At 47.5% G+C, this 27,910-nt stretch overlaps 3 protein-coding genes and 1 long non-coding RNA gene across 5 annotated transcripts in view; 2 read left to right on the forward strand and 2 right to left on the reverse strand.

Annotated features, from left to right (window-relative positions):
• CLASP1 (cytoplasmic linker associated protein 1) overlaps window positions 1-2,246 on the reverse strand; it is a 181,222-nt gene extending 178,976 nt beyond the window's left edge. Inside the window, exon 1 of the mRNA XM_055717670.1 lies at window positions 2,113-2,246. The gene's annotated coding sequence lies outside the window, so the exon portion shown is untranslated. The remainder of the gene's footprint in view (window positions 1-2,112) is intronic.
• A 223-nt stretch (window positions 2,247-2,469) lies between these two features.
• Window positions 2,470-6,003, forward strand: LOC129736617 (uncharacterized). Its single transcript, XR_008733499.1, has 2 exons — window positions 2,470-2,726; window positions 5,044-6,003. It is a non-coding gene; the product is annotated as an uncharacterized LOC129736617 (long non-coding RNA).
• A 7,549-nt stretch (window positions 6,004-13,552) lies between these two features.
• NIFK (nucleolar protein interacting with the FHA domain of MKI67) lies at window positions 13,553-17,853 on the reverse strand. Its single transcript, XM_055718122.1, is given in 7 exon segments — window positions 13,553-13,978; window positions 13,981-14,131; window positions 15,370-15,450; window positions 16,124-16,335; window positions 16,548-16,656; window positions 17,519-17,644; window positions 17,727-17,853. Coding segments are annotated over 7 exon segments (846 nt in total). The 5' UTR covers window positions 17,847-17,853; the 3' UTR covers window positions 13,553-13,931.
• Window positions 17,807-26,425, forward strand: TSN (translin). 2 transcript variants are annotated; one of them, XM_055718121.1, is made up of 6 exons: window positions 18,043-18,242; window positions 18,320-18,413; window positions 22,709-22,805; window positions 23,629-23,744; window positions 24,433-24,512; window positions 24,885-26,425. In XM_055718121.1, the coding sequence occupies exons 1-6, from the start codon at window positions 18,177-18,179 to the stop codon at window positions 25,119-25,121; spliced, it is 690 nt and encodes a 229-aa protein (XP_055574096.1). In that variant the 5' UTR covers window positions 18,043-18,176; the 3' UTR covers window positions 25,122-26,425. The 2 variants fall into 2 exon arrangements, with proteins under 2 accessions (XP_055574095.1, XP_055574096.1); XM_055718120.1 differs by lacking the exon at window positions 18,320-18,413 and having other exon boundaries at window positions 17,807-18,242.
• Window positions 26,426-27,910: the final 1,485 nt, after the last annotated feature.

The following is a 27,910-nucleotide window of genomic DNA, read 5'->3' on the forward strand; positions in this document are numbered from 1 at the left end:
AGTTTTGCTGTTTAAGTACTGGGTTTTGCAACACTTAATTGGTAGCTCAGATTTAAGATTCCTACAGAACTTCAAAGATGACTGAAGGACGAGCTCATTTGATCATAGACACTCTCTGCAATTGTCCCTCTAGAGAACATCACATGAACTAGATAAACATTTCCATCTCACAAGCATGCTGTTGTCTCATTTTTAGCACTGAACGTTATTGGCCAAGCGAAGCAAGGCCGAAGTGTTTAACTTCATAGTGTCTTCCTTCTTGAAACAGAAACTTCTGAAGCTATGTGATCGATTTCAAGGACTTCACAGGAATGTTGCAGGCACCAGTGTGGAAAAAGGAAAAAAAAAAAGATCCATTTATGCTTGCAGCAACTTTTTTTAAAAATTAAACAAGTGTGACTATGAAATACAGAGAGGATTGCCCATGGTGCCACAGTTAGTCATTACTCTGTCCCTCTCACAACTGCCAGACTTCAGTACCGCTGATAGGGTTCAACAGAGAAAACAAGCAGAAGCTGGACTTTGCCAAGCCCAGGACTGCAGCACAAAGGTTTGTTCCACACAGCGAGCTATACTGCCATATTGCAAGGAAGACCCTGAACATGACAGTACTGCACATCCATCCTGTACTTGGTGTAGCCCTTTGCTCTAGCAAAAGCTCACCATTGCTGGAAGTTCTCAAACATATCCAGCTGTAAACCTCTTTTAAATCCAGTTCAGAATCCCACAGAGAAGCAAACACTTGCACTTCTAATGGCTTTGCAAGTTCTAATTTAAGAACTACTGATCTAAATTATGTATTTGCGTCGTCATGTATTAAGCAACAATACATGGCTTGTCTTCAACGGCACCCAGGTGGCATCAAGAGGACCGTGCAAGGAAGATGAGACTGCTCTAAAGATGCAGAAAAATAGGTCTGCACTACTCACCAGCAAAATGGACTCCAATGCATCTGCCTAAGGCGCTAGCACAAGCAGTGGGGTGGAGAGCACATCTCTGCCCTGCCGACACCGGCTCAGCACATGCTGCTTTTCTTAACCCAAGTCTCCTTTACTAAACACTGACTTATGAAATAAGCCTGCAAGATGCAGAGATCTACTGGTCAGAACAACCCTCACACCCGGGAAGTCTCTGCTCTACTCCACTATAGGCTTCTCATGCAGCCCTGTGCTCATCACCCTGCCTCAGCTCCCCAGTCCTTTCTCAAGAGGCTAGGGAGGAAAGAGGCAGCTTCTCCCTTCCTCACAGATATCTGAAGACACATACATTGAAAACACGCGCAGGGGAGCCGACGCAGGCCTGCATGAACACAGAGACAACTAACTACATTTGGTTTACTCAGACCCAGCATCGCTCTGAAACGTTTCTGCAGGATCCGTCTAACGATCACCGACCTCTCTGCACAGGCGCGAACTTCCAGCCCTCACCCAACTTGCATTAAAAATTGCGATGACAGAAACAAACCAAGCAAAGCGCGACACGTGCACAAAAGGGCCCCACGCCGGAGCCGAACCCACCCAGACCACAGGACGGTTTGAAAATCCGGCAGCCGCTGCCGCGATCCCACACGACCGGGGGAACGCGGCCCGGCGGCGCTTCGCCTCCCTTCGCCGAGCAACCGCCGGGACCAGCGGGGACCCGTGCAGGAGGCCCCGGCGCCGCAGGCTGCCCCGCCACTCCCACCGGGCGGCCGGTGCTCGGCGGCCCGCTCCGCCGGGCGCACGTCCCCGCGCCGCCGCACCACGCCGCGGAAAGGGAGCTGAGGCCGGCCGCCCCCGCGACGCACTGACCCCCGCAGCCCCGGGGCGGGGAGGCCGAGGGGCGCCCCCGCGCCAGCCGTTAGGCCCCGGCAGCCCCCGCACCCCCCGGCTCCCACTGCCGCCGTCACGCCGCCGGACCGCCCGCCCCTCCCCTCCACAAACGGCAGCGCCGAGCGGCCCAGGTCTGCGCTCCCGCCCGGGGCCGCCCCGGCGGCGGCCGCCCCTCCCCGCCCCCCCTCCCCGCGGCGGCACCACACAAAGCCCCCGGCCGCGCTCCTCCTTCCCCTCGCACGCAGCCCCCTCCCCGGCGCAGCGGCCCCACCGCCCGGCGCAGGGCCGGCGCAGGCGTTACCTGCGGGGCGCGGCGCGGGAGGCGGTGGCGGGGCGGGGGCCGGACGGCGCTCAGTGCCGGCGGCGGCGCCCGCTCCCCTGCATGGCTGCGCCCGCCCCGCTGCCACGGGAAGAATGGGAGCCAGCGCGCACGCGCCACCCACACCCCCTCCGCGCCGGCGCGTCACCGCCCCGCGCCTCTAGAAGGCTCGCGGGCCGGCAGCGCGCATGCGCGCAAGGGCGCGCACCACAGAGCGTGCGGCGCGGGCCGGAGGAGGGGCGGCTGGCGCGGCTCCCCGCGGCAGGCGGGGCAGCCCAGCGCGGCGGCGGTGAGGTCAGACCGCGCCCTGCGCATGCGCGGCGCCGCCCCACCGGTACGGCCGGGCCCGGTCGCCATGGCGACGGCGCCCGCAGCGCGGCGGGAGCCGGTGGCGGCCCGGCCCGGCGCACACGCGTCCGTCCCGGCGCAGCGGGGTCACCGGGAGGCTCATCACCGGGTCCCGGCTGATGGGCCCCCGCAGGCGGCTGCGGGGAGCGCGGTGCTGGGTTGGTGCGCCCCGCCCGTGCGAGGCTGAGGTGTCTGGGGAGGAACTGCCGGGCCTGGGGCCGCCGAGGGGGAGGGAGCCTGCCGCTGAGGTCAGCGTACAGCCCCTCCTTTTGACGATTCCCTGCCGAGGGAAGCTGTTCCGTCTGTACGAGCCTTAGTTACAAATCTACATTTAAAAGCAACTAAATCTTCCCCCTAAATGAGTTGCAACGCTCCTGTATGGCTGAGGTGAAAGTAGGAAGCAAACTCCCTGCGCATAGGCTCCTTACCAAGCCATGTCTGACCATCTTCTTCCCTGGGTTTATGACTGCTTGGCTCGTGTTGCTTGAGGGAACCTTCATTTCACCTCGAACAGCCCCAGCTGTCTTCATCCTCTGTCCTTCAGCAAGCAGTTGACCTCCATCAGCACGTTTCAGCATGGAAACATGGCAGTTTCCAAGAAGTACGTAGTCCGAGCCATCAAAACAGCTCATATGGAAGAACTGTGGAAAAAATGGCACCTTTTTCATCATAACTTCCTGAAATAATAATGCTTTTCTTCATGGCTCCTGGTTTCAGCACAGCAATGGCTTTTGGCATGCCCCTTCCAAATAATACTAAATTTGCTAGTTTGTTCTTTTCCACCATCAGGTATCACTGCAATACATAACTGCTGTTTTGCATGAAGGAATCAGCATAGGTTCAACATGAAAAGTGGAATGGGCTGCAAAGATGTCAAGAGAAAGCTGGGGATATTAGTGCTTAAAAGGATGCCAGCTCTGTGTAAACTGAAAGCAGGTGATTACAAACCAGTTTTAGAAATTACCATGGTTCTGACACCCCAGGCAGTAGCTAATCTCCTGAGAGCCCTAACTGGCTAAGTACTATCCATGGCAGAGACACAACAGCTCTGCTTCACCTGCTGTGGCTTTCCAGTCCCCATGTTACCATCTGTGTGTGCTCAGAGGAGGGACAGTCCCTGTGCTGAGTGTTCTCCTTCCCCAGTTGGGCAGTTCTGCAACCAGGACTCCCGCTGTTTGCCCTTCTCTCATTTTGCAGCCTCCTAGCAGCAGCTGATGACACGGTAGAATCATCAGTACATTAACAAAGCACCAATAGTTCCACTTCAGCTGAACCTGTTAGAACTATAGGCAAGGTTTTCTGACTCTAGACTGTTCCCCCTCCACTACCTAAAATACCATCACATTCCATTCTGAGCAAGAAAATGAGATAAAAATTGAACAAATAGTTCTAAGTTACCTGAATTATGATAATCACTATTTCATTTAGCTTTAGCAAGAAATCAGTAATTGCATATCATGTATTTGCTGTGAATTCATTCTTTTCAGTGTTACAATAAAGAGGCATTTACCTTGGAAATCTCTTAATACTGCATTCCGACATAATTAGGTGTTTGCGCTTTTTCTCAGATTCTCACTTCCCGTGATGTTAGGGTCACTGGCCATCTAAAGCCTCATAAAGAAATGCTGAGACATGCAGTTGGGTTGGTTTTTAAGTACTCCCCCCTTCCCCAGATAAAAATTGCACAATAATTACAATTTTTATTTTCTCTTGTTGCAAGACTTCAGGTGACAACTGCACAAAACCTGGAAGTTTCACCACTGTGAAATTAACAGGTAGACTGTAAACACAGTTTTCCATGTGTTTTCTTTACATTTTCATTATAAAACAGGTGGAGTCTCTGCACAGAAATAAAATTTCTGTCATTTAATCAGCTGTAATGTTTTGACTTTTTTCTGTTACTACACGACCATTTCCTTGGCTCCCTGCAGAGAGACTTTTTAGAACAGTTTATGCCCATATTTTTAAAATAACCGGATTGTTCCATGAGCAGCAGCACTAATGATGCCTGGTTTCCTACAGATCTGTGTTCTTTGTCCCTCTAATCCGCCCTGCTCTCTCAGCAGCCCTACCTTCCTTTGTGTGTCCTATGGCACTCCCCTCTGAGGAGACACAGGCAGCATGAGGTGCGGTTAGTCCAGGGCTGTACACACGTGCTGCCAAAGGAATCACACCATGCCCGAGCTCCCTCCTGCCTTTCCCTGAGGCTGGCAACGATTATTTCTCTCCTCCAGTTCTTGCGAAACTCGAGATTCTTTCCTCCTCCCTAAATGTTGAGAAGGAAAAAGGAGTGGGCTACCCTGATGGCTGAATGAAAGCAGACAGACAGATCACATAAGCCTACTTTTCATTAGGAAAAGAAATCTAAAACACGTTGTAACCTTTTAAAAACTTTTAAAAAGTGGGCAGTGAAGGCACTGTTCTGATTCTTGCCCTTTAGGTTTTTAAAATGTAATTGCTACTGCATATAGTATTGCAATATATCACATACTATATTGCACACTTCATCCTGCTTTCTCTAATAGAACAGTCCTTTCATAGATTTTTTTTTTTGCTTTCTTTTAGAGTCTCACAGCATCTCAATTTTCTTTAATTCTGCTCAGAAGCGGCTCTTGATTATACTGTGCAGTCCATCAACTTTCAAAGGAACATCAATCAGCATTAATCCAAGCATCATCTACAACAGATGCGTCTGTTGCCTGTGCCAGTTCTCAATGGAAACCCACCAATGAAGGCATGTTGGGACACCCCAAGGGCAACCAGATTTAACCTTCCGGATGGAATCCAATCTGCATAGATACCTCAGCTTCTCCAAAGTTACTATTAGGTAACAACCATGCTGGTTTTAACCAGTCCTTAGGGATTCACCCTGGGGTGCAGAAAGAACTCTAAATGATGGAAACAACAGTAACCACTGGAGCAGCTGCCACCATCACACGTGACTGCTTGACCAGGACTTCACTTCCAGTGGTTTAACAACAGGCATTTGGCATTACCCTTATAAATAACATACCTAAATAAAGGTACATCTCACTATGCTCTCATTTCTGAAAGATCAGCACTTAACTTACCTGTCTTGCATGTGGATCTCCCAACACAGACAGACTAGTGCAGCAGAAAGGAAGGAACATCTGCCTCCTGACAGGATACTGTTCCAGTGAAGCTGCACTATCTCTGTCATCAGTCCACCTGCAAAGTACACTGTTCCCTGCTTGTTGAGAAAGGTCTGGTTCATCATAAGTAGGAGGTGTGTGCCTATACACGTGCAAAATAAAGCACAGTCCATTTGCAACATAAAACAGGAGATCAGGTAATGGACATCTGCAGCGAGGGCACAGAAAGCTCCAAGTAAGGGAAAAATAAAGCCTGAAAGCTTATTTAAAATAAAGGAACTATGGATATCCTAGCTTTCATTTACCAATGCTGCTCTTTCAAACAAAAACACATCAATAAAACAGAACCAGTGGGAAGCAAAGGGATGGACTGGGAGGAAGAGAGGCTCTATTTCAGCAGAAACACTGACTATACCTATACCTGAGTGATCTGCTCTTCTCTTCTCCTTCAGGGCCCTTTTGCACAATGTCTGCTTGGGAATCTAAGGGCCAAGTGCTCCAAGGAGCAATATATTCACTTCTGGATGACAGTATGATGATGTAGTTGCCCATGACAGCAGAAGATAGCAGCATCAAAGCCTGGCGGTCCCTGGGTTGCTTCCCTGCAGCTGAGCACGCTGCCAGGCAGACTTAGAAAGCCACATTTCCTTTACATGCTGTCCCAACTTGACCGTTGCATGGCTGAGGGGGAGAAAAACTTCACTCGACTCAATGTAACACTGCATCTCTCACTTTGCCACCTCTCTGCACTTACATCTCCTGTACTCGTCACCTGAACAGACATGTGCAGTGATAAGAAGGCTGGACTGCTGCTGACACAAAGATAAATAACACAGGCCGACACCAGGTGAAGCCCAAGCACCCAGCTTGAGTGTTCCTGATCCCGCCCTGGCAAAGGCTCCCTGTGTGACTCACCTCCTCTACCCCTCACCTTACCTGTGAAACGGGGAACAAATGCCTTGTCTACACTGCGTGAGAACAAACACTTGCAACAGGGAAGGCACTAGGTACCTCAGATCAACATTAAATTTAATAATTCCTCATTCTTTCCTCTGCACACGACAGTTGTCACAGCCCCAGATTCGAGCACTTTCAGCTCAGACAATATGCTCCTGCACCGCTATCTTTAATTGGCACTTTCCTGCCAAACCTCAGCGTTTTGCATCAGGCTTTTTCCACGTGAGAGCTGCCACAAACAAAGCAGCCCGCTGACCCACTTAACTCCCACGTGAAGGCACATGAAGCTTCGCTTCAATCACCAAACAGAAAAGAAAACGCGAGAGCAGAAGGTTTTGATTCAAGGCAAGTGAGCAAATGGCTTCAAGGCTCATCGTGTGCACATGGGCACGTCTGCGTGTGTTCGCTCCTTGCAGAAATTTGGCCACCCAGGGAGAAACATCACATACAAAGCAGGTAGTCCTCATGCAGCGTGAATTGGGTTTGATTTGAGATTTCCCATTGGCCTGAATGTCCTGAGCCATGCAATATCCCCATGGGCCTCTTCCTCTGACCTGGAGTGACTGCCTCCAGGGAGGCAGGGAACTCATTCTCCCTGGCCAAAACATCAAGGAAGGTACCAATTAGCATTAATTGTGGCATTCTTCGTTTTGTGACTGGAGTCTGAGCTGAAACCCCCCAAAACTGAACAGGCTACTGGCAACAGCTTTCCACCCTTTCCGACCCGAGCTAGATTTAACGCAGTAGCCTAGATCTGTAGTTTTAGCAAGGCATAGGCACTAGGCCTCGTATTTGCATGGAGACCACATTTTTCCTGGCTGCCCTCAGGCCTCTGCGAAGGCACATTTACAGATCAAACTAAGAGCAACCCTATTTTTATATTACACTTAAACTACATTAATTAACATTACAGTTCCACTTCCTTTTCCCTCATAACTCCCTATTTACACTCTTTCAACTGGATTTACCTCTTCCTGTGCTTGTTCTCTATAGTCATCTGCTGGTGTTATTTTATCTTTTTTCCACCACCCACTTAAAATTATGCTCATATCTCCTTTTCTGTACTTGCACATCACACATTGCACATACCTTAGCAGCATGAACTCTTTTAGTCTTTGAAAAACATTTCCTTTGTATCCTCACCCAAATATTAAACCAACTGGAAAGTGACACATCAAGGTTAGGAATGCAGTCTGCCTCTGACAAGGAAAAAATGCTGAGCTTTGCAAGACAGGCTAAGTGGATTAAGATCCTTTTTAAAGATTAGGTCACCCTTCACCCCAAATGCAGATTTCTAGTGAAATTAATGGAAGCTTTTACAAAATGCAACGGGAGGGCTGACATTGAACAGCAGCACAGCAAACATATACCGGCAGCCCACTCAAAACCAATCGTTCAAATCACCAACTCCAAATGATTCTTAACCACCGACTGACTGAATCTATACTACATATTAACACACCAGGATTTCATCTTGTAAAATTACGAGCTCATGGGGAAAAAAGGCTGAGCTAGTAGTTCTCAGGATAAAAACTTGGGCTGTGAATCATCTGATGTGGCTGCACTGACATTACACCAATGGACAGGTTTGCCTCAGGAGAATCCATACTGCCTCTGAAACTAGTCCTTTGCACTTGCACAGCTCCTGCCAGTCCAGTCACAAAGCTCCAGCAGCTCCAAGCAGCTCCAAACCCAGAGTCTGATTTTCAGGATACAGTTCAATAGCATGCACTTTAACAATTGTCCAGCTAATAAACCACAAACATGTCTCTGTGTGGGACAGCTGAGGGAAAAACCTTATAGATTTGCCTTGCATTTCCTCTGTCTGTTGCTTCCAGGCAGATGAACCGAGCTCTTCTAACAGGCAGACCTGCAAATGCAGTCCAGCACCCAAAAGTCATCCTGAATGCCTTCTAGCTCGCATGTCAACAGAAATAAAAATGCTGCAGGCAACAAAGCAGCTGTGCTGCTGCTGCTGCACAACTGGCACAGACCCCCTGCTCACTCCCAACCATGCAACTGCCTTCTGCAGGCGTGCTGGCAAGAAATGGTAACTCCGAGTACACCGAGCAAGGAAGACAGAGAGGCAAGGTACTGCCTTTACTCTCGGAATGGTGCAACACTTCCAGCCATACAAAGCCACGCTCACAGAAGTACCTCAGCTTCCCTGTTCATTTTAAAGAAACCAAAACATAGGCAAGCTAGGGGTTTGTGCAAGTACTTGCAGGAAACTGGCAGCAATGCCACACCACCGAGCAAGCAGCTTGATTTCCAGGTCTGTACCTGCTCACCAAGCCCTCCTCTCCGTCATCACTAGAAAAAGGCATAGAAAAAACCAAAGCTTTCCAGAATCACTATCCTAAAAAACTGTTTTGGTTTTCTCCTCCCTGTTCTTTAAAACAAGTCTCAAATCCAAGCCAGGCCCTAGAGTCCACGTGATGGGTCAAATGTGCAGCCATGGAAAAGTGGTGGCCCCAGTGCCTGCGGCTCACTGCAGACACCCACCTTGCTGCCTCAAAGTCCTGCAGCATTTGTCCTTATAATCCTGCCTGCTCCCTTCAACACGACATTTGAAGACAATTATAACCAAACATTTTCACCGTCCACAGACACTCAGGTGTGTAACCAGTCCAAACCTCCCAGGACAGCCAGCATCTCAGTCCCTGCCATCTGCTTAATTAGTGCTAGGTGGGAGAAGCAATGACAGGCCTTGCTGCACCCTGCATGGGAGAAAATGTTTCGCTTTAGTGATCCTCACTCATGCAGTTAACCATCTCCTTGGCTTACTCTAACAGCTGCCGGCCTTGGGCAGAGAGGGATGTGGCTGGATTAGCGGTGGCAGGCAGCAGCCTGACGCACAGAAGGGCCCTCCCTGTTGCCACCATTCCAGCAGCACCCTGAGGTGGTCCCCCCCACATCTCTGGCCAAGAAGGTGCAGATTATTGCTGCCTGGAGTTGGACATTTCAAGACACTGTGGGTTAGATTGTGAACTCTGGAAAACAGGATGCATTTAAAGAGCATCTTGGACAAGGAAGGAGTCTGGTCCAAGAGGAGGACTTGTGGGTATTCCTGCAAAACACCTAATGGAGGTCACATCCACCATACTCCTGTTACCCGCTTGACTGGCTTTCACCTGCAATGCCCTGCCCAGGGCAGGGACACGTGCAGCACCTCACACAACACAGCCCTACCCTGGCCAGCTGCATCACACACACAAAGCAAGAACCAAACACCTCAACATTCCAAAGAGAAATCTGGGAGAGGAGGAATTTGCTAGAACTACCCTCTCTCTCACTGGCACTTTAATTGGAGAGGATGTCACCCCTCAGAGCCGTGCACAAACCCCCCCTTGCACCACGAACTACCTGCAGACAGGTTTTAGCTTTGTTCCCCGGGGCTGCAGCCATTTTAGAAGCCAGGTATGAAAGCAAACAGGCTTGTTACTGGCAAGAGCAAGTGTCTCTTGCCCAGCGTGCTCTCCTCCGCCACTCAGGGCTCCTGAGTGAACACTAGCACTTGGACCATGGTTTGCAGCACATTCCTGACACACTGTGCAGCCTGGGCATCCCACAGCACATCCAACAGGCAAAACAAATAGGAAAAACATTGAATTGCATCTTTAATTTCAAGCAGTGTAACCCTGCCAAATTCACCAATGCATTTTTCTCTGGAGGTGAGCACTAGCCTCATTATTCCTTTCTCCCCTCTTTTTTACAGCCACTTCTGCTTTTCTTCCCACCCCATTCCTTTTATTTCCAGTGCTTCATGTGCTGGGAAATGCTGTGCACTCCCTATGCCCAGGTCTCCTTCCTGCAAAACAGAGAAATTGGAATAATCAAGTGTAAGTTAGCAGACTTTGCTAGCATCTCCGCGTTTCTGAAGCTTGAAAATTGTACTACATACATAGGTGTTCAGTAAAAAACCTCCACGAAGTCATTCATGACAGAAAGGCAGAGAGCTTGCAAGTCATGTCTTGAAACCAAAGCTCCAACACTTCTAGCATCCACTAAAACCAACTCACAGACCGCTCTAAAATCAGTGGCCAGGAGGTTTGTGTTTGTCCAAGATGGAAAAATGACTGAAAAGATGAGAAATAAAAATCAGTGCGAGGACTGAGGCATAACTCATGACACAGCACGTCTGTCCACTTGCTACGGAAACTATGTTTGGCAAGTATCAGGTGTCTGTATTTCTGCTTATGTACATCTCCCAGGACAGCAGTATATTAATAACACAGGCAGCCTAAAACCAGAAACCATCACCAAGAAAAGCTGCCCTTCTGCTGAGAGTTCCTTGCTGTAGCCTGGGTATTGCGCTTTACTCAAACAGCACAGAATTTTGTTTCCTTGCTTTTCAGATTTCCCATCTAAGTTGATCTCAATTGAAGGAAGACCAATACACAAAAGGAAGGGAAAGGAAAAATACAGCAGGAAGCAAACATTATTGTAAGTGCAGCTTTCTGGAACTTCTTCCCGAGGCTCAAACTGCTACATGAATATGGAGTGTGAGCAGCAACCAGGGTGCTAGCTTAAAGGCACACACCTTTTCAAGAGAGCTGGAGAAGCCCAAGTCCCTGTAAACTCATGCAGGCACAGCAAGCAGCGTGGAAAGAAACCAGAATCTAACACAGAAGAAAGCAGCAAGCAGACACAGCCTTCCAGACAGGGGCAGAACACTGGGCACAAAGAGCACAGCAGCAGAAGCAGAGTAGGAAGAAAGCAACTCCAGGTTCCTATTGCAGGCCAAGGCGTTGGAATGGGAAGCACAGGAAGGCAGCTGCTCAGCTTTGGTGAACTGCACTGGATAATTTGCTCTAGATAAACTTAAGTTTTCTTAAAAGCAGCTTGATAACTCAACAGCCTCAGAAGAAGTATTTGTGGCAGCACCAAAGAGATGGGCATATTTGATTAAGATCCACACCAGGCTTCTCTCATATTCTTAAATTGTGTTAAAGATGCGTTACTCACACCAATGCAGCCAGCCACTCCAAACTACCCAGACTAGACAGGTTTCTTTACAAATCTGGGAGGTAATTTCCCAGGAAATCTTGTACTGCGTTCATTGGAGGGTGGCGTGCGTCCACCTAACTGAAGCATGCTGCCCCACCGTGTCAGACTGTACCCAAGAGATTCAGCTCTGCACACGAGAAGGTGCAGCCACATTTCTTGTTCATCTTGACCAAACAGCCAACTTCACTTGCACAACACAAAGTCAGAAATACAGATTTTTAAAGCAAACTGTCCATTCTGGGCAGATGCATTTTGCTCCTTGTCTGCTGTATGAGGTCAAGGTAGAAAACTTTTTTCAGAGCTGCATGTCAGTTACTAGCAGACAGGCAATTTCTGCCACCCACTCTGATCACATTCATCTCAGATCTTAGCTGAGGATGTATTTTCCACAGGTTCGATGTGTAAACACTGCCTGTTTCACATCAAACAATGCACAGAGAATAAAGCCTGCAGACGTATGCAGCAACACTGGTATCAGAAGGCAAGGACTGTCAGTGACCAATGGGCTGATCAACAGATTTCCCTAGCGTGCTCAAAATGACAAGCATTTGATAAAGACACACTCATCCAAGTGGCTTCCCTGACAATTTAGAGTAACAAAGGAGAGCAATCCGAGTCACCAAGAGAATGTCAGTACGATCACATGATTATTCAAGTGATCAGGCCAAACAGGACAGAATTAGCCAGGCCAATGGTTCAGATTTCTTCTTCTCTGCCAAGAGCCCAAGTCTTAAAATAGCCAAGGAATTAGTGCCAACCACCTACCTGAGCAGCCGGTTATTATCACCTGGGCTTTCCTCTGAAATCTTCTGCCAAGCCTGACCTACAGCCAACAGCAGCAGAAAGCATTTTATCTCAGATGATAAAAGATCAAGGCTAGGTACTAATTTCTGCAGGTCTCAGATTTGCAATAAAATCCAAATTCTAAATGCACAATCAAACTGCATTTCCAAACAGGAGTGGTTATCTGCAGTCAGCTATGACAGGCTATGTAGGAACAAGAATAAATCTTGATGCACAACAAAAAGCTACACTCATACTCTGAACTTGTACTACTTGTGACAAAAACCTGCCTTGCCATTCCTGGTTCACCCTCCCAGAGGCTTATTACAATATTGCGATGTGCTTAGCACTCCCTGAAGCAGAAGATACCCTTGTTTCACAGAGGCAGTGAAACTGAGATACAGGTGCCAGCTGCTGCAGGGCTCAAAGAACAACAGAATTCCCAACACAACCAAGACTGCTCTGATTACTGATGTATCTTCTCAAAGAGCCTTGCTCACTCCGAGAACAGCTGTACATAAGCTAGCTGTCACCATGTGCTCATCTCCACAGTTAAGCAAGAAGTCCCTCTAGAAGCAGCTGCACTTTGCAGTTCCTTGAACATTTTCTGAACCAGGCAACAGCACATTTATGGCACACAAAACCCCAGAGAATTAGCAAGTTACCTTTGCCTGGTCAGCCCGAGCAGAAAACAGTGTCAGCACGTGCACACCTGGGACCTCTGCAGAGTGAAACGCTTTTTACACAAGTGTGTGAGGAACAAGAGCATAGCAGTGACTCTGGCTAAGCCACCAGCCAACAGAACAGTCACCCTATGTTCTCCACAGTAGGGTACACTCTCAAAGACAAATCTTTTGCCTGCATAGTGAAAGGAATGGGCATCTTGAATGCAAGTGACTTCAGCCATCTTCCTGTCTCTTCTGACCACCTTCCCAATCCCAGGCCTTTCCAAGCCCACATCCTGGGAAAGGCTGTTTCCCAAGTATTGCCAAAAGCAGGGTTGAAAGACACTGGCTTTATCCAGCTATGGCATTCTGCCTCTGCCCTGGACAGTAGAGGCAGACCTTGACTGATCGCAAACAGGAGATTAAATTCTCATTGGGGAAAAAAAATCCCACGCCCTCTATTTGTATAAATACGTGAGCAGTTGCATGAAACGCAGATATTCAGTTAAACAGAAGAACCACTACCAAGAGCCAACACAGCTGAAAAATGGTTAATTCTTTTATCACCCATCATTAATTATAAATGTAAGATACAGCCCGCATCAGCAAGCTCTGAATGAAGAGCCTCTCCCATTTTCTTTCAAAACAGCGAGGACTAGAGACAAGTTACAGAATTAACTGAAGGTTCTGGCATGACTGTAGGTGTGTCATAGCATGGGCACTTGTGAGCACAAAGTCAAGAAAATCTTCAAAGGCAAAAAAGACTGTAGGTCCCCTCACGGCTAAACAGGAGGGGGACGATTTGTGAACCGATACCGTGCCTAGGAAAGACTGAAACAGTCTAGTCAAGACGAACCAAGCCAGGGCAGCAGAACCTCTAGAAGAAGCTCCACGTCAACAGTTTTTGAGTTGAGAAAAAACATGGCTACAGCCACCAACATTTTAAGTCTATTTTTGTTTTTTCAGGTTTGATCTTTTTCTTGGCTGCTTCTTTGGTCTCTGCACAGCATTCTTTACACTGGTAGGGGGCAGTCTGAGAGTTACTTCATTGTCCTCTGCATCATCATCCATCTGAGAACCTTTCCGGCGCTCAAGCACTGTTGGAGTACAGACCGGAGTAGGATCCTGAAGAGATCAGAAAAACACAATTCATTGCAAAGCATCTGCCAGAGAAAGCTGTCACAGCCTCTGTGGTACCACAGGGCACCTCAGTCCGGCTCTCCTTCAGAACTTCCACACATGAGGGAAAATAGTTTTATTTTTATAACTAGCTATTTTTGTAGACATTACTTCTTCAGACAAAAAAAAGTCATCTTCAAAAAAGTGTAAGTGAAAGGCAAATGTAATTAATTCATGTTTCCTAACATATCATTATGCAAATTTGCTTTCTAAACTTTGTATTTCCTGACTCAAAGCACCAGTAATGCCAAGACGAAAAGAATCAGGGGCAGGGACAGTGTATCTGAGACTGGCGTACAGAAATGCCACACTCAACCCACAGCAGAGCTGAAACGTTCCAGCTTCATTATCTCCTTAAGTTCTCAGAACTCAGTTGATTGAACGTATGACTTATCCTCTCTTCCTCACAACCAGCCCTGTCCCAGTTTACACAAGCAAATGCAGCAACACTAAAAAAACCAAAACCAAACTCACATCAGCGATGAAACAAAACAGAAATGTTAACACCTTACAGACTTTTCAGATTGTCAGTATCCCAGATCTCAGTCCTGATGACCTGAGCTTTCCTTTCATCCCACTGCTACTTTTAGCCAACATTAGTTTTCAAAATACTGGAATACCATGCCTGGAGGGCTCGAGGGAGGAGGGACAGCATAGCATGTAAACGGGGACAGACAGCACTAGACTGTATTAATGGTTCAACTTCCTTTCTTCAAAACAGCCTGGTATTATACGGTAGCACAGACCAACAGAAGGATGCCAGTAAGGAAGTCAGCTCGTGCCAGTTTAAAGCACAGGTGTAAGTGGTGTACAGGTGACTGCCCCCAGTACCCTGTGTTTCTCCAGCCTCTAGTTAGTCCTGAATAGCTGTCAGCAGACACACCACTGCCTGGACACACCTCCGGACAAGCACTGCTAGTTACAACACGCTGAGCGGAAGCCTTTGCTGTTAAATACTTTGTGCAAGAGAAAGAACTGAGAGGATACAACCAACCTCCCCCATTCAAGAATGTTAATCCATCTTAAAGAAGCTACTTCTGGCACAAAAATCTCTCAATCAAACAACATAAACGTTTTCAGGTGTTGAAATTAATACAAAGATACCAGTTGCAGACTTGAAACATCTGCCCCAGTGTGAATGGTGGAGCGTGGTGCTTGGCACCACTAGGACCATTGGGTCTTACCTGGCTGCTCAAAGAAACGTTTGGTTTTGATTGCTTGGATGTTTTAACTTTTTTTCTCTTTATGGAAAGATCCTGTGCAGCCTAGGAAGCAAAACAGATCAGGTGGATCACTACAAACTTCCCTGTTTGTATCTAGAGGTTTCTTTGCCTCATAACTACAAAAGCTTTGCATTAGTAAGATTACTTACAGCACTACAGAGGTGATCTTGTTTGAACAAAACCACCCAAAGTGATGTAAGAAAACCTGCTACTGTGCATTTAAGAAAAATACCATGTTAATCAGCATTGCTTAAAATTCAGGTACTTCACCCAAGCACTCTGCAAATGAGCAATGTCCTTTGTTAGCATAGGCAGGATCTATGGATGGACGGTCTAGTCTTGGGATCTACCCTGCCAAAGCCTCCCACAGGGTTTGGGCAAAAACTCTATCTTCAGTGACCTAGAGTCAAATATTAAAACCACAGACTATCCAACTGTTCATACTAACAGAAAAAAAAGAATGTCTTCCCTTTGCTCCAAAAGTAAACCCGCATATACATACAGGGCAAACCAGCAACAGCCCTACACTAATTTCCAGGAGCTTCTATACAGTTCTTAAAGCAAGTAGGCCTCCCTGGTGCTCCAGGTTCTTTTACCAGCTGCACAAAACCCACATGATTTTCACATATTTAGCACAATCTCAGGAACATGTTTAGTTCTAAACACTAAAACGAGTGTTTAGACAAAACACTCGTTGAAACAATGTCAAACTTACAAATCCTGGGAAGTCATAATCGAGCCCCTTTTCAGCCAGCCTCTTCCGTAAAAGTTTCTCCTTCCGTAGCAGCCGCTTTGTCATCCGTGCCTTCTGAACCAGTGAACGTATCTTATTGTACCGCCTGACTGCTGGCAGAGAAGGCTTCCGAAATATTTTGTTACTGTTTTTGAAGAGGTTTTCATGGACCCTTTCAGGAGATATGAACTGACCTGTATCACAAACACATGACACCAAGTTATAGCAGAGCTACCCTTCTCATGAAACATACACATAAAGAAAAGGAATAGAAAGCTCAGTCCCACATAAAGCCCTTTTGGGACACGACTTCATTAAAAACTCTCCAGACAGTCCAAAAAAATAACACATATAACTATGAATTTCTGTTGCAAGCTAGAGGACTTGCACTTCAGCTTATACTTACACTTTAGCAATCTTTCAGAAAACAGGTAATTGTTCATTGTGTCTGCAACAATTTTGGCCACATCATCGGACTCAAATTCTATAAATCCATAGCCTTTGCTATTTCCAGTCTGTGAGCAACGACAGAAAGAAATCTGAAACAATGCTTTGATACTTGAAGAACTACAGGAAAATTACATTACGCTTTCAAAGTTAGAGCCCTTTCTCAGCTAAACACAAATAATTTCTTGAAGTTTAGTGAAAACACGAAAAGCATCAGATTTAGTCCTAAATTGGTATGGCATATTCATAAATATATATTTGCATATGAAACAAACTGTGCACCAATACTTATTTAAAAAAAAAAAAAAAAGCTGCCCTGCATTACTGCTGTTCTGTTGTTACCAAGCTTATATAGCAACATTATAGTGCGTTTATAAATCCAGAAATGGTAGTTGTTAAATTTATTGAGCACAAAGCAACACGAACCCTAGGGCGGAGCGTTTTCCATGACATTTCACATTCCACCTTTAATTAGTCTATTCTGGCAACACTTCTCACATAAGTGTATTTAGTCGTGGAAAAAAAAAAGGTGCTACACTAACTGCTGCTGAAACTGCCTATTTGCAATTTCGGGACTCACGCCAGCAGCCCGACGCTCCTTCTGGAAGCATTATTCTGAAGACAGGGCGTTAAGCACGGTGCGCCCCTCTGCTCACTCGTGAAACCGCACCCAAGCTCCCCACGTGGCCCAGGCGGGGGGTGGGGGCGGGCAGGCCGCGGGGGGCTGCCGGGGGCACCTCACCGCCCCGGCAGCCCGGGCACGGAGGAGGCCTCAGAGGCTCCACGGGACTGTACGGCCCAGCCTAAGGCGGCCCGCAGCGCGCACCGCCGTGCCTCGGGCGCCCCCAGCGAGCGGAGGGGCGGCCCGGCACGTTCGGGGGCGGCCCGGTCCGGGCCCCCAGAGCGCCGCGGGGGCTGGGCGCGTTTTACCTTCTTACTCCTCGAGAGCCGGAGCCGCGTCACGGTGCCGAACTGCTGGAAGTACTGGTAGAGCTGCGGCTCGCAGAGCCACCGCGGGAGGTGCCCCACGTACACCACGCCCGGCGTCAGCTCCTCCTGCGGGGCACAAGCAGCCGCATCAGACCAGGCCGCGCCGGGCTGGGCCAGGCCAGGCCGCGCCGCCCCGGGCCCCGCTCACCTTGGCTGCCCGGTTCTTGCTGGCCCGCTGCACCTTCTGCTGTAACTCGCGCTGCAGCTGCGGCTCCAAGGCCAGGAACGATGCCGGTGCAGGCGCACCCGACCCCGCTGCCCCCTCCATGCCGCGCTCGCCGCCGCCGGAAGCGCGTCACTGCCCCGGCAGGCGGCGGTAAGGGCGCGCAGGCGCGGGGCGCGGTCGCCCAGCTACGGGGCCCGGCACCGCCACCACGTCAGCGGGGCCAGCGCGGCCCCCCGGGTCGGGCTCTGAGGCGCGGAGCCCCCCGCTGGGGCGAGCAGCTCCCCGCGGGCACCCGCCGGCGCCGCCAACCTCCCGGCTCCTCTGGCCGCTGCGGCGCGGCGCGGTCAGGCGCGGCACGGGCAGCCCCGCGCCGGCGGCGGCGAAGGCCACCTGCGGGCGCGAAAGGCCCCGGGGGCGGGAGGCGGTGGCACCATGTCGGTGAGCGACATGTTCATCGCGCTGCAGGGCGTCCTCACCGCCGACCAGGACATCCGCGAGGTGGGCGCGGGGCCGGGCCGGGCCGGGGGGGCGCGGGGCGGGGCAGTGCCGCGCCTGACGGCGGCCTGTGCCCGCAGGAGATCCGGAAGGTGGTGCAGGCGCTGGAGCAGACGGCCCGGGAGATCCTGACGCTGCTGCAGGGCGTGCACCAGGGAGACGGCTTCCAGGCCAGTGAGTCCCGCACGGCTGCCCGCCAGCCGCCGGCGGTGCCGCGCTCCGCTTCCCGGGGGGGCGGCGGTGGCGGCGGGCGGGTCCCCCCTCAGCGCCCTCACGGGCGCCCCTTTGCCGCGGGTCGGGGGGGAGGCGGGCGCGGTGCCCGGCGCGGGACGCTCGCAGGCCGCCGGTGGCAGGGGCTGCTATCCCCGGGGCGCTCGCAGGCCGCCGGTGGCAGGGGCTGCTATCCCCGGGGCGCTCGCAGGCCGCCGGTGGCAGGGGCTGCTATCCCCGGGGCGCTCGCAGGCCGCCGGTGGCAGGGGCTGCTATCCCCGGGGCGCGCTGCGTGGTCCCTCCCTCCCCTCCCCAGCCTGGCACATCGCTGTCCCGGCACAGGGGTGTTCTTTCCACAGGTGTTCGCTTCCTAGGTCGTCGAATTGGCCCGCAGGCTTTCCTCTAAGCGACGCGATGTAGAGCTTTACATTCTGCTAATTTTACCATTACCTGCTGGGCCTTTGTAGCCCTTTCCGCATCTCATCACCCCGTCTCCCAAAAAGACGTGATCCCCAGTGCCTTAGGGGGGGTGTTCAGGTTGAGGGGGGGAAGCTTTCGTCTGGTTTGTACGAGACTGACTCTGTGTGCATGTACGCATATATAAAAATCTGCTTAGTGTGGCAAAATATAAAGGGAATTTGCAAAGGCTGATAAAGCAGAACCTGTCCTCGTACATTTGAGCAGCAGCTGGCATTGTTCGGCTGTTTTTGAGGTTTGGGTTGTAGCTAGCCTGGTTCCTTGCTTTCAGCCCAAATTTGTTTAAGATGTCAGACATGATGTGTCTGGGCTAAACAATTTCCTCTGGGCCATGAGAACAGCACTATAGAGCTAGATGTCAAATCTGCAGCTTCTGATCCCTTGTCCCCATTTTTCAACTTACTGGGGAAACTAGTGGAATAAACAGCTTTTTCCCTTAAATGTGCAACTTGAAAGCTATTTTTTTCAAGTCAATGAGTATCTCCTGAGAAGAAGCAACCAGTCTGACTTTCCTGAAGGGTCTTGAGAGGAATTTGGGAAAGGGAGAAATCTGCAGGCCACCCTCTGAAGGTGAATAGAAGACTAAATTTTATCAGGTGCTGTTTTATTCACCTGTAGAGCTGACTGGTTGTTACCAGCCTGATGCTGTTTGCCAGCACATTCATGCTAGAGCTGGAGGCCTGGGAATTCTCTGGCCTCTGAGAGGGTCAAGCAATGTACAACACCTGAGATTTGACCTTTGTGGACAAGTGCAGCTTCCATCTGCGTAGGAAATCTGGCAGTGCTAAAAAATAAAACTACTGATCGGTTAATTTACACGGCATGCACTCATTTTTCTAAGCTGAGTAAACCTGTGGGTGTTGTGACAGTTTTTTTGTCTGGATATCAACTTCAGGGGCTGCTTTCCCGCATTTAATGGTAGAGACCACTGTGCAGCTCAGTGTATTTTCACTTGATTTTTAATTCCTGGAGAGAGCTGCTCCTGGAACTTGCAGAGTCTGAGAAAAGATTTGTAATAGTTAAAGTGGGAAAAAAAACCCCAAAACCCACAACAAAAAAACACACACACCCCCACACCAGTAAAAAAAACCCCAGACCTCAGCTTATAATTCTTGCTATGCTAATGAATATATGTATAATAGGTTAGGAATTAACTCATGATAGTAGTTCTGTCAGTTTGTCATTGATTACAAGCATAATAAAGTAAATAAACATTTAGATTAATAAAGGTTTACCGCAAAATAATACAATGCCGGGTAACAGAAGGATTGTTAGGGGGATAAATAGCACTTACCAGATGTCCTGTGTTCAGACTACATTTTTGTTTCGCAACGGTTGTGGTTCTGCCAGTGTAGTGCGCTTAAATGGCTGTTGGGCTTAGTACCGCATCTTGTTCTTTGAGTCAGTATCACATTTTTACTAAGAAACTAGAATATTTCTTCCTTGGTAGATGGATAAACAATGCCTCTTGTAACTATGAAAGGGAGGATTATTCATTGCAACAGAGTTCTGGCTAGACAGCCTTATATTTATTTGTTCCAAGATGTAAGTAAAATTATTAACACTATTAATAGACTATATTGAGCTATAAAAACATTACATTATAAATAAACTATATAAACTAGTAACTAATTAAAAAAGCAAAAATACTATTAATTATTACAAGGTCACAGGTGACATAGTAATTAATGATACTTAGTGACTGCAGCTGTATTGCTGTCGATGGTTTAGGCTGCTGCTGCCGCCACCAGAAGCTGTACTGCTTCTTGTGGCCTGGCCCTCATGCCAGTATAAGTGGAAGATGACTTTTTCTCCCACAGCCTGCTGGCTGATCCTTTGTAATTATTCTTGCATCATCAATTGAGGCAGAGTGATGAAAACTCGAGGAGACAACAGAGGGCTGGTGAAAACAGGGAAGGGATTTGCACCAGACTGAGCAATACATTCTACCAAAGAAAAGGCTGAGGGGCGCCACGAGCTCTGTTAGAACTACAGGCAGCTGGAAGTTCGATGGAGGGCTGTTTCCTGTCCTTGAATGCCAGTCAGTGGTATTTAAAATCTTATCTTGCACAATGTCTTTCCTTTGTTCTCTGGGAACTTAAAGTACCTCTTGGTTAAACCTGTTGAGTTTTTCATCTAACCTCTCCTACTGTGGGGCAGCCACCTACAACCGACAACAGCCGTGTCACAGTGCCAGCTCCTCTGTGTTCTCTCTCTGCGCTGAGCGTGAGACTGTTTAGCTGTGGGGTAAGCACTTTCAGCCCCAGCCTTTATTCAGTTCTAGGGAAGGGAAGGAAAACCAGCAAAGCCTTAGGCCAGCAGCCTCCCAAAGAGGGTTGGAGGATCTCTCTTTCAGCTTCCTCTGCTCCCTGTCCAAAGTGGAGTTTGAGAACTGCTCGGGAAGCTCTTCAGGGCAGTGTGTGCTGCAGCCTGCTGTCAGCTGATGTGAGTCTGAGTGACAGGTAGGGTCTTTGGAGGCTGAAAGTCAACTGAGTATGTCTTTGCTCTCAAAACACATTGTGTCAAGTTTAGCAAAACATCACTGGTGGTATCTGAGGAGGGACAAGGATAGTTTGAAGTTGGGAGGTTATATGTGTATTGTTGGGCGCTGTTGTCTGAAACTTTGCAGTAAAGATTTTTTTTTTTTTGCCACAGGTTCTTTTGACAGAAACCAAAATACAAATTTATTCCTTACTTTGTCCCCAACTGCCACACGACAGATTACACAACTGAGGCAGGCACCATAGTTTGAGGATGGTGGTGTTGTGAACAAAGGGCAGTTGTCAGTGAACTTCACACATTTCTTTCATTCCAGCTGCCACGTGGAGCACTTTCACCTTCTGCTTCCTGAAGCTTTTAATTTTAAATACCCTCCCTCTTTTTTTTTTTTTAACAGAAAATATGTCTTATTAATTGAAAGAAGTTTTTGTAACACACTGAAGTAACTCCTAGTAGGGCTTTTTTGATAAAAAGCATTCATTGCAGCTTTCAGATTTAGCTTCTATGCATCTTGTTGAAGTAATCCTAACTTCTGTACTCAAGATGCAGGAGAGCCTGTCGGGTTGATCTTCTGCCTTCCTTGGGCCACGACCAGGATTTCTGAGAAGGCTGCAGTTAAGAAATGCTGGTTTGATGAGTTCTGTGGGCGCTGGTGCTGTGGGCGCAGTGTGGCTGTAACTCGCGTTAGTGAACAGGAGGTGGCAGTGGGTGGTGCAAAACAAGAGACCGTTTCTCCGCAGAAGGGTAACGTACATTGGACCGGCTGCAATCCCTTTTCTTCAAATACATCATTTGAAAGCAGGAAATGCAGTCTCCTCAAGGGATGTTTTGCCTCATCTAACCTAACTGATCAATAAGAAGAAAGTACCGTAAGATTTTAAAATGGAGAAAGAAAAGTTGCTTTTCCTTTGACTGTACAAGTCCGTTCCTAGTGTTTTCTTCTGTCAGTGTCCATTACAGAATGGGTTCTTCATCCATGACATAAGTTTTACAGCAGCAGTAATTAGTCATGATTAGCAGTGATTCTTAAATAACACTGGGGCGTTTTGGCCCAAGTTTGGAACTAAGGACGAGAGCAGATTAGACAGCCCAGGCCTCGGGACTATTTCTCCTCTACCTGTGTGACTTGTGGTGCAGCAATGAGTGTTTCTTAGATAGTCTGCTGACATTTGGGATCAATCTTGGACAAGAAAAGGTTGTAAGTAGCGCTGTCTACGCTAGAATACTGTTTATAAACCCCTGTTCTCTGTCAAGTACTGAATGTTGCACTGTTTCTTTTTCAGTACCAAAGAAATGTCAGAAGGCTCGTGAACACTTCAGTACAGTGAGAACGCAGCTGGAATCTCTGAAGACCAAGTTTCCTGCTGATCAGTATTACAGGTGTGCAGGATCACACACAGCTAGACATGGATATGGGAGCTGCCTGGGCATATTTGGCATCATTACTGAGGAAGAATGATTTAAAGACTTATGGGCCAAATGCCTCTTTCTGTTTGAAAAGTAAATCATGGTAGAGAGGTGTGAGGTTTTTACCAGCATAGATAAAAAAAATAAATGGAGCGTTTGAGCAAAAGCGTAATTTTTCACTAAAAATATCCAGTATTAAATTCTTTTTCAATAAGCTTTTTAAAAAAAGAAAGCAAAGTTTAAGAAATCAGCGTTCTATTGGAGCCACCCTTGTTTCTGGGAGCAGAGCATTTGCTACTCCATTAATTTCAGTGAAGTTGCTAGGTTTGGGGCATTTCTGAAAACAGAGCTCTAAATCTGTCATGAAATGGCTGTTTGGCATTGCAGACACTAAATGAAGTTGTCACCTTTGTGTTTTGTTGTTGCCAGGAGGGGACGATGTCTAGCAACATTCCAAAGAATAAGAATCTTGTCAGCTCAAATCTGCTGAGGGAAGATGGGAGGGAAAGCCCTGATTGTCTTGTGGGTGGGACAACCTGAAAAACTCCATGAACTTGAGTAGGTGTGTGAGAGGTGCAAGCAAATACTAATGTCCAGTGTAGTATCCTGGGGGGTGAAGTTATGGAGTACCGAAGAGGTGACTTGAAGCTGGTGGTGTTTTGATAAGCAAAAAATACTGTGAAGTGCAATGCATAAAGGTGGAAAATGTAATGTATACATAATGTATGCTTGTTGCCTGGCTCTCCAGTAATAGATGTTACTTACTTACACTTTGCCTTGGTGTGTTCTTCAACAGATTTCATGAGCACTGGAGGTTTGTGCTTCAGCGGTTGGTGTTTCTGGCAGCATTTGTAGTCTACTTGGAGTCAGAAACGTTAGTGACCCGAGAAGCTGTTGCAGAAATACTTGGGAGTAAGTTAATATTGTAACTGAAGAGAAATGTGACTGTTTCAGACACTGTAGCTTTCAGAGGTATAGAGAAACAGCAGAACTTCATTTCTTACCAAGAAATAGGTTACAAAATCTGGTATTTGTTTTCATTATATGAACAACAAATTCTTTTAGAAGGTGGAAATCAGCAAATCTAATGTGAACAAAAGTACTTATTCATTAATGTTTTTCATCAGTGAAGATTATTCATTCAAATTGCGTAAATCTACCAAAAGAATAATACAAAAATGAGAGCTTATTTTCCCCATTTTTTGTTTTTGGTGTTTAAGAAGTGTGGAAAACAGATTAAATTCTCATGCTGTAAGAGAATTGTGTCCTCACAGAGCAAAGAATTTGAAAAAAATTAGGAAAATATTTTTCTAAAGATGACTACAAATCCTTCTCCTGTATATTGATGTAAATTCAGTTATGCTGTTGGATCAATTGTAACCTGTTGCACATCCAGTTGAGGATGCACAAGATGCTAAATCAAAATGCTGAGAAGAGGCAGTAATCACATCACATACAGGAAAAGGCTGACTTTTATTTTGTAATAATATTTCATAAATTTGATATTTCATATTAGCTCCAGTAAACAAATGCAATTTTAACTCACTGGATTTTGCTCATGTGCAGTACCACCTGAGTACCACTCTGTTTTTCATCTTAGTTGAAGCTGAGCGAGAGCGGGGCTTTCACCTGGACATTGAAGACTATCTTTCTGGTGTATTAACACTCGCCAGTGAGCTGGTAAGGAAGATATTAGTGCATATATTTGGGTTAAAACTGACCTGAAAAAAAAGTGTTTTCTGACTTTCCCAAGTTGTTCCTGGAAGTTACGATACATGCCTTAATCTGAACTTCTAGCAAACTGCCTCTCTGTGTGCCAGAGTTGTTCCTTGCTGATATTTTAAGATTTAACTATCACTTGGTTAAAAATCCAGGATTATGGTCAACAAAAAGGTAGATCTAAGTATAAGTAGCCTGACTGCGTGGAACAAAACGGCTTCATTTGGTAAAGTAACTGATGAGAATAGTGACATGATTGGGGTGGGTTCCTCTGCTGATACTCTCCTGTGTGCTTCCTCTCATTCCTTCTCGCTTCCGCTCTTCCCTTTTTAGTCCAGACTGGCAGTGAACAGTGTCACAGCTGGTGACTATTCTCGCCCTCTCCGCATCTCCACTTTTATCAACGAGCTGGATTCTGGCTTCCGTCTCCTCAACCTGAAGAATGACTCTCTGAGGAAACGTTACGATGGCCTGAAATACGATGTCAAGAAAATTGAGGAAGTGGTTTACGATTTGTCCATCAGAGGACTCAATAAGGAGGCAACGGTTGCTGTGGGTGGAGAGAAATGAAGGATGCTCATTTTAACAGCATCATTGATTACCTCAGATGGTTGCCAATTTAGGAAGCGTGTTAGTGAAACCTTCCTACAGTAGTTTAGAAGAACTGCAGCTGAAAGCTGCTCTCTATTTTCTTACAAAAGGTGTTGTACGGGTGTTAGATCTCAAAATGTTTTGTTAAATCATGTCTAGATTAGGGGAGGAGGCTCTCTGTTTCCAGTGGAATTCCTCTGTTAAAACACATGGTGCCATTCAGTGCACAGCAGCAATAGTAGTCACTGACTCCCATGAGGTGGAATTCTCTGTAGTTCTGTAGCGTTGCTTCACTGCTCTGGCAGCAATGTGCTTCAGCTGTCTCTGCTCACACACCTTTAAAGATGTGTGCTCACTGCAGATACATGTGATGTTTTAAAAACCACAGTGTGTAAATAGGTATACATTTTTTTAAGACACTGATCGTTATTTTTTTGCCTTTTTGTTTCTTAAAATGGCTTCTGTTAACATATGCCCCCCTTTACTGAGAAATTAGTGAAAATATTCCTGAGAATGTCTCCATTGGAACTAGTGTATTGCACCCGGGCACATCTCTCTCTCTCTTTCTGTCTTGTTGTTTTCCTTCCCTCCAAGGTTTCTGTTACCAGGGGGAGCAAGTTTTTCTCAAACATCTGCTTTCACTGGCTGGTATTTGTTTTACTGACATAAGTAAATGCTGAGTTTTAATATAGTCATTTGCCTTGAGAACTCAGTGTAACCAGGTTTTTTTTTTTTAACTACACGGTTTCCAAATAGAGAAGTGCTAACTGATAAACTGCAGGTAGAGCCTGAGTAGCCATACTGCATCTGTGCTCTGGGGTTAAAAAAAAAACCAAAACCCACACCAAAACTATAGCTCATGTTGTAAAATGTTTGTATCTTCAGAAAATGGGAAAGTACTACCTTCAGGTACTTTGCATGTAAGATGTCTGCAAACACCAACCACCCCTTTCGTTTGTGGAAATGGACAGACTCATACCTCCCAGTCTGTGTGGTCTCTTGTCCTAAATGACTGAGTTTTGCCATTCTTCTCCTTCTGCTGGTGTGGGAGGGTTAAGGAGAAAAACTGACTTCTTTAGGAGGACAAGTATTTCCAGAGGATGAACGCGGATAGTCATGGTTATGTGGGGTCTGTTAGTGTTTCTTTTTTTTTTTTCTTTTCTTTTTTTTTTTTTTTTTGTGTAGCAAAATTTACCAGTGTTTCAGTTAGGGTTTGGTTTTTTTTATTGGAAGAAAATGGTTTCTTTGTTATTTTGGCCAATAAAAGCTGTTCTTTGATTTTGGCCATTTGTTAACTGCCTGTTGTCTGGTTATGTGTTGTTACTTGCTTTCCTTCCTGGGAGCCTACTCTGAAATACTAGAATTCAAGTTCAGACAATAACAGAATTCCTCGCTTTGGCTATGCGCTGTCCAATGGTGTGCTCTTACCCACTCACTGGTGAGTGGAGCCTAAGTCAAGCCACAGATTTTATGTTTTAATTTTGAGCAGCTTCAAGTAAAACAGGAGAAGTATGGAGGAGTTTGTTGTTACCAAATCCAAGATGTGGCACGGTTCACCTTCTGAGCATCTCAGTCTTTCATGTTCGTCCTCACCCTTTGTATCTTACGTCACATAACATAGGTAGATGGTAATATTCCTCTTTCACAACTGAAGAAAATGAGGGTGTAACTTCTGAGCCCCATGGCAATGACAGCTTTCAAAGTAGTTCTTTGTTCTTGCCCTGTGCCACTGTTTGCTGCTTTCTTGCTTTAACCCTGGGGAGGTGGGAGGAAGGAAGGACCTTAAGCCAGTTCTACTGCCAAAACCAGATATTTAGGGTGAAACAACATCCTAAGGCTCCGAGACACAGCCGTGCAGACCAAGGTCACGCAGGAAATCTGGGAGCGGGGTATTAGAGAAAGGTTTCCTGAGCAGCAGTCTGGTGTCTCTCGGGTTGGAGGACTCCTGGCATGTGGACAGGGACATAAGGCCACGTGGCAGGGTAGGTTTCTGGTTGCAGGGCAGGTGTTTGCTAAGGCTTTGCACTGGCTTAAGTCCCAGATGCTGTGGTTGCTTTTGGTCATGCAACAGGTCTGCTTCCTGACCTTCCTGACGTGGGATCCCATGTGCCTGATGCGGCTTTTCAGCAGATCCTAATCTGCCAGCTCTTGCATCCTGGGAGGTTTCCAAGAGCTGGCGGAGATACAGCAGTGCTGTGCCACAGGCACAGAGGTGCGGATACTGTGGGAGGGACAACTGGAAGGGCAAGTATCTTGGGGCTTCCAAAGTCTGCAGGGTGTGGTGTCCTTTTGTGCAAGGCTCTGTGAAGAGCAAGCGCCTCAGAAAGAGATGCTGCAGTGTTGTGTTCCTGGAGGGTGTTTAGCAGACACCTCGTTCTTTCTGGTTCCTGGCTCTTGGGAGAGCCTAGCATCTTCCTCTGGAAAAGCATCGTTTGCAAGAGCTAGTGCATGCCCAAGCCAGGTCTGTGGAAGGGAAGCTTCTGCACAGAGGTAGCCTGCAGGACCTCGTGGCCTTGATTGTGAATGCGTGTTACTCTGGTCCTAAATGATACCTTGTGTTTCTGTCCCACAGCTGGGAGCAGAGGGAAGAAAGGAAGGAAAGCCCAGAAGGACTTGGGGGGGGGGGGGTGTGTGTAGGTGTAGGGGGGTGGCCTCTCTTCTCTGACCCTTCCCTTTCACGGGGGTAATGGGAGGAGGTTAGCCAGCGGGGAATGGCAGTGAGAGACAGCTCTGAGGACTGCAGAAGCTTGATGGCTCATGGTAAATTA

Source organism: Falco cherrug, chromosome 8 (genome assembly GCF_023634085.1).
Source record: "Falco cherrug isolate bFalChe1 chromosome 8, bFalChe1.pri, whole genome shotgun sequence".
NCBI classification, from domain to species: domain Eukaryota; kingdom Metazoa; phylum Chordata; class Aves; order Falconiformes; family Falconidae; genus Falco; species Falco cherrug.

What these genes read in the sequence shown, in the direction of transcription:
- TSN (XM_055718120.1), top strand. Translation starts at nt 17,807, where the DNA reads ATGCCGGTGCAGGCGCACCCGACCCCGCTGCCCCCTCCATGCCGCGCT. An exon ending in CCTGCTGATCAGTATTACAG is followed by an intron (nt 22,806 to 23,628) that starts GTGTGCAGGATC and finishes GTTCTTCAACAG; the next exon opens with ATTTCATGAGCACTGGAGGT. An exon ending in TGTTGCAGAAATACTTGGGA is followed by an intron (nt 23,745 to 24,432) that starts GTAAGTTAATAT and finishes TTTTCATCTTAG; the next exon opens with TTGAAGCTGAGCGAGAGCGG.